At 40.1% G+C, this 15,284-nt stretch overlaps 1 protein-coding gene across 5 annotated transcripts in view; it reads left to right on the top strand.

Annotated features, from left to right (window-relative positions):
- The window catches only part of MRPS31 (mitochondrial ribosomal protein S31), a 64,130-nt gene that overhangs the window by 25,108 nt on the left and 23,738 nt on the right, over positions 1 to 15,284 (top strand). For 2 of the 5 annotated variants that reach the window (XM_045475002.1, XM_045475031.1), the window contains exons 7-8: positions 6,826 to 7,086; positions 7,588 to 8,998. The exons of 1 other annotated variant lie outside the window; for it this stretch is intronic. In XM_045475002.1, coding sequence (XP_045330958.1) covers positions 6,826 to 7,055 — 230 coding nt within the window. In that variant the 3' untranslated portion in view covers positions 7,056 to 7,086; positions 7,588 to 8,998. Of the gene's footprint in view, positions 1 to 6,825; positions 7,087 to 7,587; positions 8,999 to 15,284 lie in introns of those variants that run through there. 2 more of the 5 variants (XM_045475012.1, XM_045475022.1) reach the window with 1 other exon arrangement.

Here is a 15,284-nt window from a genome sequence, read left to right as displayed (position 1 = left end):
TTTAATAAAAATAATGTATAGATCTTTAAATGTCCAAATAAATTTTTTAAAAATCTCTCAGTAAATATAAACTAGCTCCAAGTGTGATTAGAAAACATTTTTTTATTTTTTTAATGTTTACTATTTTTGAGAGAGAGAGACAGACAGACAGAGTGCAAGCAGGGGAAGGGCAGAGAGAGAGGGAGACACAGAATCCAAAGCAGGCTCCAGGCCCTGAGCTGTCAGCACAGCGCCTGAGGTGGAGCTCAAACTCATGGACCGCGAGATCATGACCTGAGCCCATGTCGACGCTTAACTGACTGAGCCGCCCAGGTGCCCCAGAAAGCATTTTTCAAGCCTCCTATTTTGAGATCATTGTAGATTCACATGCCACTGAAGAAATAATAAGTATCCTGGACAGCCTCTACCCATTTTCTCCCAATAGTTGCTTCCTGCATAACCAGACTACATATAACATTACAGCCAGGCCATTGGCATTGATAGTTCTTCAACCATGTTCAGATGTCACCAGTTTTACAAGTAGTGCTTTGTATGTACATATTTAGTTCTGTACAATTTTATCACACATGTAGAGTCATGTGACCACCACCCCAGTCAAGCTCCGACTCAAGGAGCTCTTGTATACATACACCTTTTATGACCGCACCCGTTTGCCACCAACTGCCTCCCCTCCTTTGTCCTGGATCCCTGACAATCATTAAAACGCTTCTACATTTCCTATTATTTTCCCAGTTCAGGAAATATATACAGGGGCACCTGGGTGGCTCAGTCAGTTAAGCATCTAACTCTTGATTTCAGCTCAGGTCATGATCTCTCGGTTCCTGAGATTGAGCCCCACATCATTAGCTTGGAGCCTACTTGGGGTTCTCTCTCTGCCCCTCCCCTGTGTGCTTGCACGAGCACTCTCTCTCTCTTCTCTCAAAATAAATAAATAGACTTAAAAATAGATACAAATAGAATCATATAATGTGTAACCTTTGGGGATTGGCTTTTTTTCAACTCCGCCTGATTAATTCTCTGGAGATGTATCCAAGCTGTTGCATGTATCTGTACGTTTGTGGGTTTGTTTGTTTTAATTGAATGTGCCATATAGTTTAGCCATTCACCTGATAAAAGTCACCTGGGTTGTTACCAGTTTGGGGCTATTATGAATAAAGGTACTATAAATACTCGTGTACAGAGTTTTGTACGAATATAAATTTCCATTTCCCTAGGGTAAATACTTAGGTGTGAAATTGTTGGGTCATATATGGCAGTTGCATGTTCACTTTTTAAAGAAGCTTCTAAACTGATTTCTGGAGTAGTTGTGCCATTTTATATTCCTTCCAGCAATGTGTGAACAGTCCTTGCTTCTCATTCTCACCAGCAGTTGATTGTCGTCACTGTTGTCTTTAGACTTATTTACCTTCTGATGAATGTGTATTAATAGCTCATTATGGTTTCAATCTGCATTTCGTTAATCGCTACAGAGGTTGACCGTGTTTTGTGTGTGTGTGTTTGCCATCTGTTTATTTTCTTCAATGAAATGTCTGTTTCTGTTTTTTGCCCATTTTCTAATTGGGATGTCTGGTTTTCTTACTTTTGAGTTTTAAGAGGTTTTTTTATATATACATTCCAGATACTAGCCCTTTCTTGAATATTCGGTTTGCAAATATTTTTTCCCCTGTCTATAGTTGTCGTTTCATCCTCTTAACAGGGTCTTTGACAGAGGAAAATTTTTCATTTTGATGGGGTCCGGTTTTTCCTCTTACGGATGGTGCTTCTGGTGTCAGGTTCTTTGCCAGCCCTTGAACCAGAAGATTTTCCCCTATGTTCTCTTCTGTTCTTTTTTTACGATTTTATTTTTGAGGCACCTGGGTGGCTCAGTCTGTTAAGCATCCGACTTCAGCTCAGGTCATGATGTCACAGTTCGTGAGTTTGAGCCCCGCGTCCGGCTCTCTGCTGTCAACCCAGAGCTGCTTTGGATCCTCTGTCTACCTCTCTTTCTGCCCCTCCCTTGCTGGTTCTCTCTCTCTCTCTTTCAAAATAAATGGATAAACTTAGGCGCACCTAGGTGGCTCAGTCAGTTAAGCGTCCGACTTTGGCTCAGGTCATGATCTCGTGGTTCATGAGTTCAAGCCCTGTGTGGAGCCTGCTTGGGATTCTGTATCTCCCTCTCTCTCTGCCCCTCCCCCGCTCATGTTCTGTGTCTCTCTCACTCTGAAAAATAAACATTTAAAAAAAAAAAAGATTTTATTTTTAAGTAATCTCTACACCCGACATAAGGCTCGAATGCACAACCCCGAGATCAAGAGTCTCCTGCTCCACCGACTGAGCCAGACAGGCACCCATCCCCTATTTTTTTTCTATATGATGTATAGTTTTAGATTTAAATTCATGATCCATTTGGGGTTCATTTGTATGAAGTGTGAGGTTTAGGTTGAGGTTCTTTCTGTGTGTTTGTCAATAGATATCCAGTTGCTCTGGCACCGTTTGTTGAAACGGCTACCCTTTCTTCATTGAATTGTTTTTTGCCTTTGTTTAAAAAACTGGGCCTAATTGTGTGGGTCTGTTCTTACTCAGGCAGGGCTGCCATAACAAAACACCATGGATGGCTCGCTTAAACAACAGATTGATTTTTTCATAGTTCTGGAGGTTGGAAGTCCAAGATCAAGGTACCAGCAGGTTTTGTTTCTCCAGGCCCTCTCGGTTTGCAGATACTTTCCTCCTTGTATCTTCGCGTGATTTTTTTTCTCTCTGCATTCTTGGTGTCTCTTCCTTTTCTTATAAGGACACCAGTCCTATTGGATCAGAGCTCCACTGTTACAACTTCATCTAACCTTAATTACCTCTTTAAAGGTCCAATCTCTAAATATAGTCATTGGGAATTAGGACCTCAACCTATTGATTTTGGGGGGGCACCGTTCAGTCCATAACAGGGTCTATCTCTGGCCCTCACTTCTGTTCCATCAATCTGTGTGTCTGTCCCTCTGCCAATATGATGCTTTTGATTATTATAGCTATTTCAGTAAGTCTTAGCATTATTGTTTCTATTTTATTTTTCTCTGTCAAGATTGTGCCTTTCCTTACCAATATTAGAATAGACTTATCTGGGGGCGCCTGGGTGGCGCAGTCGGTTAAGCGTCCGACTTCAGCCAGGTCACGATCTCGCGGTCCGTGAGTTCGAGCCCCGCGTCAGGCTCTGGGCTGATGGCTCAGAGCCTGGAGCCTGTTTCTGATTCTGTGTCTCCCTCTCTCTCTGCCCCTCCCCCGTTCATGCTCTGTCTCTCTCTGTCCCAAAAAAAATAAATAAACGTTGGAAAAAAAAAAAAAAAGAATAGACTTATCTGTAGCAAAAGCTCACTGAGGTTTTGATAGGAAGAGCATTAAACCTATAGATAAATTTGGAGAGAATTGACATCTTAATAGGTTGAGTCTTCCAATTTACATTTAATTAGAAATGTGATTGATTTTTTGTGTTGATTTTGTATCCTGTAACCTTACTGAACTCACTAATTAGTTCTAGGAGGTTTTTTTTGTAGATTCTTTGGGATTTTCTATGTAGACAAACATGTCATCTACAAATAGGGATGGTTTTATTTCTTCCTTTGCCATCTCTATGCCTTTTCTTCCTCACTGCAGTGGCTAAAAATTTTAGTACTGTTTTGGGTAAGATTGGTAAGAGCTGACTTTGTTTTTGTGCTCATGAACTTAAGGGAAAAGCCGCAGTCTTTCACCATGATATTAGCTGTAGCTAAAGTATGTAAAGTATGTAGCTGAAGTATGATATTAGCTGTAGATTTTTTATAGATGCTCTTTATCAAGTTGAAATTGTTTTTCTTATTCTAACTTGGTGAAAGTTTTTATCAAAAATGGGTGTTGTATCACATGACTTTTCTTCTTCAGCCTGTTGCTATGGATGACATTGTTTTTCAAATGTTGAACCAACCCTGCATGGCTGGCATAAATCCCATTTAATCCTGGCATATAAATCTTTTTATACATTGTTGGATTTGTTTGCTAATTTTGTTTAAAGTTTTTGCCTCTAAGTTCATGAGAGATAATGGCTCGTAGTTCTCTCTCTTTTTATTTGTTTTGTTGTTGTGTCTTTGTCTGGTTTTGGTAACCAGGTAATACTGGCCTTATACAATGAGTTTGGAGGGGTCTAGTTTCTGGAAAAGATTGTGTAAAACTGATGTTAGTTTTTCTTTCGGTGTTTAATAAGATTCTCAAGTGAAGCTATTTGGGCTTAGGGATTTCTTTTTTGAGACCTTTTAAACTACAAATTTCTTGAATAGTTATAAGTATTCAGGTTATATATTTTGGTTTGAACTTTGGTAGTTTAATCAATTTTTAAGTTGTCCATTTTTTTCTTCCCCAAGTTGTTGAATTTTTAGTATATAATTGTTTGTGGTATTCTTTTATTATGCTGTGAATGATTTCAGGATTTGTAGTGATAATCCCCTTTTCATTTCTATTTCATTCCTCTCCTTTTTTTATCAGACTTAACAGAGACTTATGAATTTTACTGGTTTTCTTTAAAGAACTAAGTATTGGGGGGCACTTGGGTGGATTAAGACACCGACTTGGTTAAGCATCTGACTTTTGATTTCATCTCGAGTCATGTTCTCATGGTTCCTGAAATCGAGCCCCACGTCTGGCTCTGTGCTGACAGTGAGGAGCCTGCTTGAGATTCTCTCTCTGCCTCTCTCTCTGCCCCTCCACCACTTGCACTCTCTCTGTCGCTCTCAAAAATAAAGATTTTTTTAAAAACTAAGTATTTGTTTCACTGATTTTTCTCTATTTTCCTGTTTTCAGTTTTATCGATTTTAAATGTTTACTTCCTTCCTTTGCTTGCTTTTGGACTATTTTGCTCTTTTGGTAGGTTCTTGAGGTGGAACTTAGACTATTGATTTGAGTGGGCCACGTGGCTCAAGTCATGGTCTCACGGTTTATGAGTTTGAGCCCTCTGTTGGGCTCTGTGCTGACAGCTCAGAGCCTGGAGCCTGCTTCGATTTCTGTGTCTCCCTCTTTCTCTGCCCCTCCCTCACTCACACTCTGTCTCTCCCAAAAAAATAAATAAACGTTAAAAAAAAAGATGATTTGGGGGCGCCTGGGTGGCTCAGTCGGTTGGGCGTCCGACTTCAGCTCAGGTCATGATCTCGCGGCCCATGGGTTCGAGCCCCGCATCAGGCTCTGTGCTGGCAGCTCAGAGCCTGGAGCCTGTTTCGGATTCTGTGTCTCCCTCTCTCTCTGGCCTTCCCCCATTCATGCTCTGTCTCTATCTCAAAAATGAATAAACGTAAAAAAAAAAATTTAAAAAGATGATTGATTTGAGACTTTTCCTCTTATGTAAGTGCATTTAATGCTGTGTGTTTCCTTTTTTAGGACTGCTTTAGCTGTGTCCCACAAATTGTGATATGTTGTGTTTTCATTTTCATTCAGAGTGTTTTTTTTTTAAATTACCTTTGAGATTTCTTCTATGACCTATGAATTCTTTTTAAGTATATTTAAGTTGTAACTGTTTCCTATTGTCTTCCTCTTACTGATTTCTGGTTTGATTCCATTATGATCAGAGAATCTACTATGTATTACTCCAGTTATTTTCATTTGTGACCTAGGATGTGGTCTAGCTAGGTGAATGTTCCATGAATGCTTGAAAAGAATTTGTCCTCTGAAATAGTTTGGTGGAGTGTTGTGTAGATGTCAGTTTGATACCGTTTGTGGACGTTGTTCATTTCTTCTCTGTCGTGGCTAATTTTCTATTGTGCAGTTCTCAGAATTGCTGACGGTGGACTTTTGACATGCCCAACTATCACTGTGGGTTTTTCTATTTCTCTTTCATTTCTATCATTTTTTTCTTTCACATATTTAGAAACTCTGTTGTTTGGTGCATACATAATTCAGAGCACTGTATCTTCTTGGTGGATTGACCCGTTTGTTATGTAATGTTTTTATTTCTCCCCAGTAATTTTCTTTGCTCTGAAGTCTATTTTACATGATAATCATCTAACCACTCATGCTTTCTTTTTTTTTTTAAACATTAATGTTAACAGGATATATTTTTCTTCATCCTTTTACTTTCAACCTACCTATGTTGTATTTGAAGTGAGCTTCTTATAGAAAGCATACAGTTGCATGTATATTTTTATATCCACTCTGCCAATCTCTGTCTTTTGATTGGTGTATTTAGACCATTACATTTGAAGTGATTATTGATTGGGGTGCTTGGCTGGCTTAGTTGGTAGAGTGTGTGACTCTTGATCTGGGGGTTGTGAGTTCAAGCCCCACTTATTATAAATCTTAAAAATAAAATCTTTTAAAAAAAAGTAATTATTGATTTGTTAGGACTTAAGTCTCTCATTTTATTAGTTGTCTTCTGTTCATTTTCTCCATTTCTCATTCCTCTTTTTTTAGCTTCCTGTGGGCTGCTTGAACATGTTTTAGGATTCTATCTTGTTTTGTTTATGTAGAATTTTTTTAGTTTAATTATATGGTTTTCTTAGTAGTTGCTTTAGGTATTAAAATACTCACTAGCAGTAACTGCTGCTACCCTTTAAACATGTATTATATGCTAAGCCTTATAAAAGAGTTTTATAAGCTTTGTGTCTATGTAATCTTGACGGAAACCCCTTGAGGAAGGTTCTATTTTAATCCTCATTTTATACCTGAAAACTGATGCTCGGAGAACTTTACTTAATTTGCACAATCACACGGTTGTTAAATTGGTGGGAAAACCCAGGTCTTACTACAGAGTTCATGCCTTTAACTGTAAACCCATTAATCTTAATTTTATGAGAGAGGTTTTACATGAAAATTGTAATGTATTTTTATCTCATTTCCTAGGTTTTGATGATGATGGTTCAGAATTTCATGAACATGTCTTTCTGGATAAATATCTGGAAGATTTTCCAAAACAAGGACCAATTCGCCACTTCATGGAGCTGGTGACCTGTGGCCTTTCCAAAAATCCATATCTGAGTGTTAAACAGAAGGTTGAACATATAGAGTGGTTTAGAAATTATTTTAATGAAAAACAAGACATTCTAAAAGAAAGTGGCATACAGTTCAATTGAAGACCACGGAAATTTTTGTTTCAAGCTGGAGATAGATACTATAACTAAATTAAATAATTTTACTGGAAGTTTTTCTCTGTTATGTTAATTATTACATCTGATTTGAATGGTATAAATGTTAAATTGCTTAAAAGTATATAATAGTAACTGAAGAATATTCTTGCATGAAGAAAAGTCAACATTCACAGAATCAACTAGTAATTCTTAACAAGAAGAATATCTTAGAATTAGTAATAAGTTTAAGGCTGCTTTCTCCAACATGTTTCTTTTCAGTGACCATACTTCTTTGAAATATAATTATTAACCACATATCTGATGATGTCAGGATGCTGTAACAGTTGAGATGATTTATAGACAGGTTTACATGCTGTGAATATGTGTTATCTACATACACATATGTTTTATATATTTGAATATATATACATATATATTTTTATATATTTCACCATAAATTAATGACCCTTGTGTAAGTCTGGGTCACCAGCAAGAAGCAACCTTGTAAAAATAAACAGCTTATTCTAACCCCCTCTAGCCCTTTAGGTCTTCATGCCAAAGTTAGAACTGTTTATTTTTCTATTACGGTGCTTAGCAGTGTGACTCAATTTCATACAACTCAAAGGATTGAAGATGCTAAAAGACTCAAAACCAGAATTTAGTTTACAGCAGCCCCAGCCTAGTAGTGTTTCAGGCCCCCAGCAAATGAAAATCCTGTGAAGGAACCCATCATAAACTCAGGATTCAAATTATAAAACATATAAGGAAACAAAGCAGCGTGATTGCACACAAGCAGAAACAGATAACAAAAGCAGACTTTGTAAAGCCTTTAAATATTCATACTATGAACTATATATAAGAAAGTATAGAGCAAGAGACGAAAGTGATTGGATTTTGGAAAAAAAATTTAGTGAAGAAGTGTAACAACAGATTAGATACTGGAAAACAGATCTCAAGAAATCCGTATGTAGTAGAGAGAAGAAAAGAGAAAAGTATGAAAGCAAGGTAAAGATTGGTATAAGAAGGCAACATTTGTTAGGCACCTGGCTGGCTCAGTCAGTAAGTAGAGCATGCGACTCCTGATCTCAGTTCAAGGCCCATGTTGGGCATGGAGCCTACTTTTAAAAAAGTAAAAAAAAGTAATATTTGTGCAATCAGATTTCCAGAAGGAGGAAAAAAAGAAGAAATGGGTCAGAATTCGTCTTTGGATAGTTCATGGATGCAAAATTTTTACAATTTATGAGACATCAGTTCACAGTGGAGTGTGGAGAGAACCTGAGATTTGCTTCTAGCAAATAGACTATGGTAAAGGTGACTCCCTTCGTTGGCTTATGTTCTGTGGCAAAAGCGAAAGAATTAGTCACTCTTGTGATTATAGTACATTACGTAAGACTCCTTGTTAGCCAACTGGGTAAGAATTCTACTGGCTTTGAAGAAGCTGCCATATCGTGAAAAGGCCTATGCATGGGCCACATGGCGGGGAACTGCAGGGCCACCAGGAGCTGGGAGCAACCTCCCGCTGACAGCCTGCCACGAAATGGGGATCTCCGTTCTACAGCTTCCAATAACAATTCTACCAATAACCGTGGAAGAGGACCCTAAGCTCTGCAAAGGCACACAGCCTAGCTGACGCCTGGCTTGCAGCCTTGTGAAACTTTGAAGAGAGACCCAGCTGAGTGACCCACAGAAACTGGGAGATAATGTGCATGTTGTTGTAAGCCACTAAGTTTGACGTTGTCATACATCAGTGGAAAATTGATACAGAAGAGGAGAAACGAAATTGTCAGTATGATTCTGTGGAAAAAAAGAATCTATAAATTATAAGAACTAATAGAACTTAGCAAGTTTGCAGCTGCGTTTCTACATGCCAGCAACAGATAAAATGTGATTTAGAAGATACTGTTTATAGTAGCATCAAAAGTGTAAATGAATAAAATCTTAGATATGTAGGATCTTTGTGAAGCAGTCTTCTTAAAACTTTAATGAAACACGGGCCCCTGGGTGGCTCAGTCAGTTAAGCGTCGGACTTCAGCTCAAGTCATCATCCTTGCGATTCAGGAGTTTGAGCCCCGCATCAGTCTCTGCACTGCTTGGAATTCTGTTTCCTTCTCTCTCTGTCCCTTCCCCACTTGTGCATGCGCTCTCTCTCTCAAAATAAATAAATTAAAAAAAAAAAAAAAAAAGACTTTAATGAAACATAGTACGTAATAAATAGGAAAAAAGGAGCACCTGACTGGCTCAGTCTGTTGAGCATACGACCCCTGATCTCAGGGTTGTGAGTTCGACCCCCACGATGGGAAGCAATCAGTCTCCAAGGAAAAGATTCATAAATTTGTTTAAAAAAATTTTTAACTTTGTTTATTTATTTTGAGAGAGAGTGAGAGCAGGGGAGGGGCAGAGAGGGAGAATATCAAGCAGGCTCCACACTGTCAGCGCAGAGCCTGACACAGGGCTGAAATCCGTGAAACTATGAGATCATGCCTTGAGTTGAAATCAAAAGTCGGACGCTCAACCAACTGAGCCACCCAGGCGCCCCCCGACTGTTAACATTTAGAACTTTTAGGGGTGCCTGGGTGGCTCAGTCAGTTGGGCGTCTGACTTCGGCTCAGGTCATCATCTTGCAGTCTCTGAGTTCAAGCCCCATGTCGGGCTCTGTGCTGACAGCTCAGAGCCTGGAGCCTGCTTCAGATTGTGTCTCTATCTCTCTCTGCCCCTCCCCTACTCTCACTGTGTCTCTCAAAAATAAAATAAAAACATTTAAAAAATTAAAAAAAAAAACTTTTAATTAAAAAAGGCAGTGCCACGAGTGAAAAGACAAGCATCAAACATAAAGTACCTTACATAGTCACGAAATAATTTGTATATAGAATATACAAAGAGCTCCTAAAAATCAAATAGAAGGAAACAAATCAACCAAAAGAATATGGCCAAAAGACAAAGATAGGCTTTTCATAGAAGAAAAAATATAAATAGCTAACAAATATATGAAAGAATACTCAGGGAAATGCAAATTAAAACCATATCGTGATAACATTTGTGTATTCTTTAGATGGGTGAGAAATTAAAAGGCAATGTCATTTATACACTGTTGGAGGGGGTATAAATTGGCAACCACTTTTGGAATTACATAATATACATATATAACAATTCTACACATAGCAATTGTATATATACATATATATACATAATATAAATACATACAATTGTGTGTATATAATTTTTTTACATGTATAATTATATAACCTTATGAACAATCAATTTCTCCTGGAGTACACACTCAAAGAAACCCTTGTAGATATGTGCTGAGAGGCATGTACATATTGTTCACAGTAGGGGCACCTAGTTGGCTGAGTTGATAAGAGCATACAACTCTTAATCTCGGGGCTGTGAGTTCAAGCCCCACGTTGGGCGTGGAGCTTACTTTAAAAATGTGAAAAAAAAAAAACTGTTCAAAGTAATAAAAAACAGTGGAGAAAATGCCTGTCGCCTAGAGAACTGATAAATTATAGCTTATTTATGCAATGTAACACTATGCCGAAATGAAAATTACTAACATAGAGCTATACACATCAACGTGGATGATTTCAGAAACTACGTTGAGTGAAAAATAAGTTATAGAGGAATGAATATAATATAGGTCCAAGTACATAAAATTCAAAAGCCAAATTTTGAATATATTGCCTGACACCATAACTTGGATTTAAAAAGCATGGGAATTGTGAGCACAACACCGTATTTCAGGGAGGCAGGAGAGATGGCCATGTGCTTGAGGAGGGACACAGGGAGCTTCAATAATACTAACAATCTAGTCAGCTGGATGATAGGTTCACAGGTGGTCATCTTATGGTGCTTTATTTTTATATTATTTATATTACAAATAATCTTTTGTATGTAACGTTTCATAATATTTTAAGGAATGAACAGAAATGGGTAAATAACTGGAAGATAGGCAGAGCTTAGCCAATAGTAGCGAAAGATGATACAGATGATAAGTCCGCAGCTGAGACTGATGTGAAACACATCCTTTATTTGGCCATTTACTGACTTGATTTTAAAGAATGTATTATCCTTAGATTCTTGGTTCTAAAGAATGTATTGTCCTTAGATTCTTGCCTTGTTACCATTCTTAAAATTGATCCAAAATTTCTTTGAGTAATCAACTTTAAATTATGCAAATAAAGACAACAAAATCCTCTTAATCCTAAAGTTGATTTTAAAATCCATGCATTTATACATGTATGCAAATCGACTATTAAATTAGGAAGATTTCATTCTAAGTAACAGAGTCATAGGGGCTAAAGCAGACCTGCTTTCCAGAATATATTAATTCAAGGACTAAGCAATTTCTGCAAAGTGAATAATTTACTGTGTCTCTGAATATCTCCTTGAACTAGAATATCGGTGATGGTGGCAGAGAAGGGGAAGTAGCTTGTCCTGTATTAGGAAAAGCAAACAGCTATTGGAGTACGCTTGTAATTTAGAGCCTCTTAAAACCCTGTTCACTGCACAAGAAAGAAAGGACTAATGTTTTCTGAGATTTCAGTAGTATTTTTATGGAGAATGAAATATGGGTGCTCCTGTTGAACATAGTACACTTGGTCATGGTCTCTGTCACGGTACCCCTAAAAGGGAGCATTTCATATATCTGATAGTGGTTTACCTGTACTATTTTTAATCATAACAAGTTTAATGTTCCTGTCTTGCTTTTAAATGGAAGGCAACAGGGAATCCTGGGTGGCTCAGTCGGTTAAACGACTCTTGATTTTGGCTCAGATCATGATCTCACGGTTTGTGAGTTTGCCGCCCCCCCCCTCCCCCCCCCCCCCCCCCCGCCTTGGGCTCTGCACTGCTTGAGATTCTCCCTCTTTCTCTTCTCCTCCCCCACTTGCACACATGCGCTCTTTCTGTCTCAAAAATAAATATTTAGGGGTACCTGGGTGGCTCAGTCGTACTTCAGCTCAGGTCATGTATCTCACGTTTCCTGAGTTTAAGCCCCGCGTCCTCCTCTGTGCTGACAGCTTGGAGCCTGGAGCCTGCTTTGGATTCTGTGTCTCCCTCTCTCTCTCTCTCTGCACCTCCCCAGCTCATGCTTGCACTCTGTCTCTGTCCAAAATAAATAAACTTAAAAAAAATTAAAAATAAATACTTAAAATGTAATAAAAATACAGGAGGCATTTTTTAAAAATAGGTAAGTGTAAAGCAACAGCTGGTCTAAAATAGTTAGCTTTGTATGCTGTATTTACTGAACAGTTCAGAGAGCAAAGAAGCAAACAAATGCACTGATGATTCCTTTGCTCGCCAGCTCCTGAATTGTTGACAATTCTGCAGTGCCCATCCTGTACTTTTCTCTCATTTCTTTGGTTTTCTTCTCTGCTTTGGAGTCAGAAGCTTCAGCTCAGATCCCTGCTTTGTCAGTAGGAGCTGTGATCCTGAGAACACGGCTTAATCTCTCAGCCTGTTTCCTCCCTTGTGAATGAGGCTTCTAATTCTCATCTTGCTGGACTTGCAGGTGTTAGAATCGAGAGAGGCGACGTCCACCACAGTGACCGGCGCATCCTATGTACTTCAAAGATAACGTCCGTCTCCTTTCTCTGTCCTCCTCCCCAGGGCCCTGATGTCAGGAAGGACATTTAGTGCGCCATTCGCTATCCACCATTTGCTTGGGACTGGCGGCTTGCTCCTTTACGGTATCTCATCTGCTACCATTACCGTCCATCCGTGGAATGGAATACTTCATTTTATTTATGATGTATTGTCCTCACATCCTCCAAGATCCATAAACAGTCTTAATTACCATCGTCATCACTGTGTAGTAGACTCCTGCCTTCGCAGGTGGCAATGGGGACAGGCGGATGTTGGGATAGAAGGGCCTCCTCTCTGGTGGCTGGGGGCTCAGTTCTCTACCTGACAGCTCCGGGCTCACTCCTGGTGAGAAGGAGCCCTGTTCTGTCCAAATGGGCAGATCCTTAATGAATGTCTTTTTCCTGTGGTCTGTCTCAACATCGCTTTGGGTATCCCAGGGATGTAGAATGAAAGTAGATCTGCCCATATCAGCAAATGAGAATGGTTAACACTTGGGCGCTGTGTTTATAGCGTATGAAGTGTCTTTACGGCTATCACTCATCCATCGTTTAGCATTGCCGAGCTCTGCCATATGCCAGGCCTCTGCTAGACACCAGAATGTAAATACACCAGGGAGGCTCTCCCTGGCCTTGAAGTGTCACCTTAGAAGTCACTTCCCAAGAAAGCCTTCTCTCCCCGCTTCCTGTCTAGACAACGCAGCACTCTGTTGACTTCCTTTACGGTATCCCCGATCTTGATCTTAAGGGTAAATAGAGATTGTGTCAGCACGGTTGCCTGTGCCCAAGACCTAGCATATTGCTAGCTCCCAAATAGGTGCTTAATGAAGCCACTTGGTTGAGGAGAAGAATGGACAATGGCACGTGCTCGTGGAGAAGAGAGAAAGATTCCATTGCTGCACAGCGTGATGGATGCCCTGGCCGATAAAGGGGTCGGGGATATAAAAGACAAGCATTTAACCAGACTGCACGTCTGCTGAAATGTGTAACTTCCTGGAGGAAGAGAGCTGTGTCAGGCCAGCACTGTCTGTGGGTGGCTGGGTAGATCGGCCCAAATCTGTGGTGCAGAATTCAGAGGGCCATCTACCCGCAAATGGAGAAAAGCTGCATTCTCCAAAATCAGCCTTATTCCTAGTAAACGTAATACTGCAGTCTCCATATGCCATACTTTTTATAGTGTATCTCATGAATGGTTTAGAACTCGGAGAGGGAAGAAACACACTATTTATTACTCCCTCCCCTACTTTTTTCATGAAGTATCCACTCCTTATGTATCCTTTTTCTGCTCTTATCACTTAAAAAAAAAATAGATCACACTGACATCATATTTGAAGAATATGCTTTTTCTCTTTTGGAAAAGAAAACAAAAGGGGTAGATGGCTGGGGTGCCTGGGTGGCTCAGTCGGTCGAGTGTCCGACTTTGGCTCAGGTCATGATCTTGCAGTTTGTGAGTTCGAGCCCCACATCAAGCTCTGTGCTGACAGCTCAAAGCCTGGAGCCTGGGGGCGCCTGGGTGGCTCCGTTGGTTGAGTGTCCAACTTCAACTCAGGTCATGATCTCATGGTTCGTGAGCTCGAGCCCCGCATCGGGCTCTGTGCTGACAGCTCGGAGCCTGGAGCCTGTTTCAGATTCTGTGTCTCTCTCTCTCTCTCTGTCCCTCCTTCACTCGCACTCTGTCTCTCTCCCTCTCTCTCTCAAAAATAAATAAACATTAAAAAAAAAAAAAAAACCAGCCTGGAGCCTGCTTTGGATTCTGTGTCTCCCTCTCTCTCCCTCTCTGCCCTTTCCCTGCTAGTGCTCTGTCTCTCTCTCAAGAATAAATAAACATTAAAAAATTTTTTAAAAGTTGGGGGGTAGATGACTTAACGTTGTCTACTCAGAAATCCCAGTCTTGGGGCGCCTGGGTGGCGCAGTCGGTTAAGCGTCCGACTTAAGCCAGGTCACGATCTCGCGGTCCGTGAGTTCGAGCCCCGCGTCAGGCTCTGGGCTGATGGCTCAGAGCCTGGAGCCTGTTTCCGATTCTGTGTCTCCCTCTCTCTCTGCCCCTCCCCCGTTCATGCTCTGTCTCTCTCTGTCCCAAAAATAAATAAACGTTGAAAAAAAAAAATTAAAAAAAAAAAAAAAAAAGAAATCCCAGTCTTTGTGGTTGCCACAAAATGAGTAAATGACCCAAAATAAAATAAAAATTCTTTCCTAATTCTCTTCCTGGGATTCTGTGTATTGGTGTGATGAAACATAACAGGTGTGAAAATAAAGATATAAAATGCTGCAGATTATAGGAGTGCCTGGGTGGCTCAGTTGAGCGTCTGACTTCGACTCAGGTCATGATCTCATGGTTTGTGAGTTCAAGCCCCACATCAGGCTCTCTGCTGTCAGTGCAGAGCCCGCTTCAGGTCCTCTGTCTCCCTCTCTCTCTGCCTCTCCCCAGCTTGCACGCTCTCTCTCAAAAATAAAAATTAAAGGGGGCGCCTGGGTGGCTCAGTCGGTTGAGCGTCCGACTTCTCCTCAGGTCATGATCTCACGGTTTGTGAGTTCGAGCCCCGCATGGGGCTCTGTACTGACAGCTCAGAGCCTAGAGCCTGCTTCTGCTTCTGTGTCTCCCTCTCTCTCTGCCCCTAACCCACTCGCATTCTGTCTCTGTCTCTCTCAAAAATAA

The sequence above is a fragment of the Leopardus geoffroyi genome, chromosome A1, assembly GCF_018350155.1.
Source record: "Leopardus geoffroyi isolate Oge1 chromosome A1, O.geoffroyi_Oge1_pat1.0, whole genome shotgun sequence".
In the NCBI taxonomy this organism is placed as follows: domain Eukaryota; kingdom Metazoa; phylum Chordata; class Mammalia; order Carnivora; family Felidae; genus Leopardus; species Leopardus geoffroyi.
Note: the sequence above shows the minus strand (reverse complement) of the source record. Positions and strands in the feature narration are given on the sequence as shown.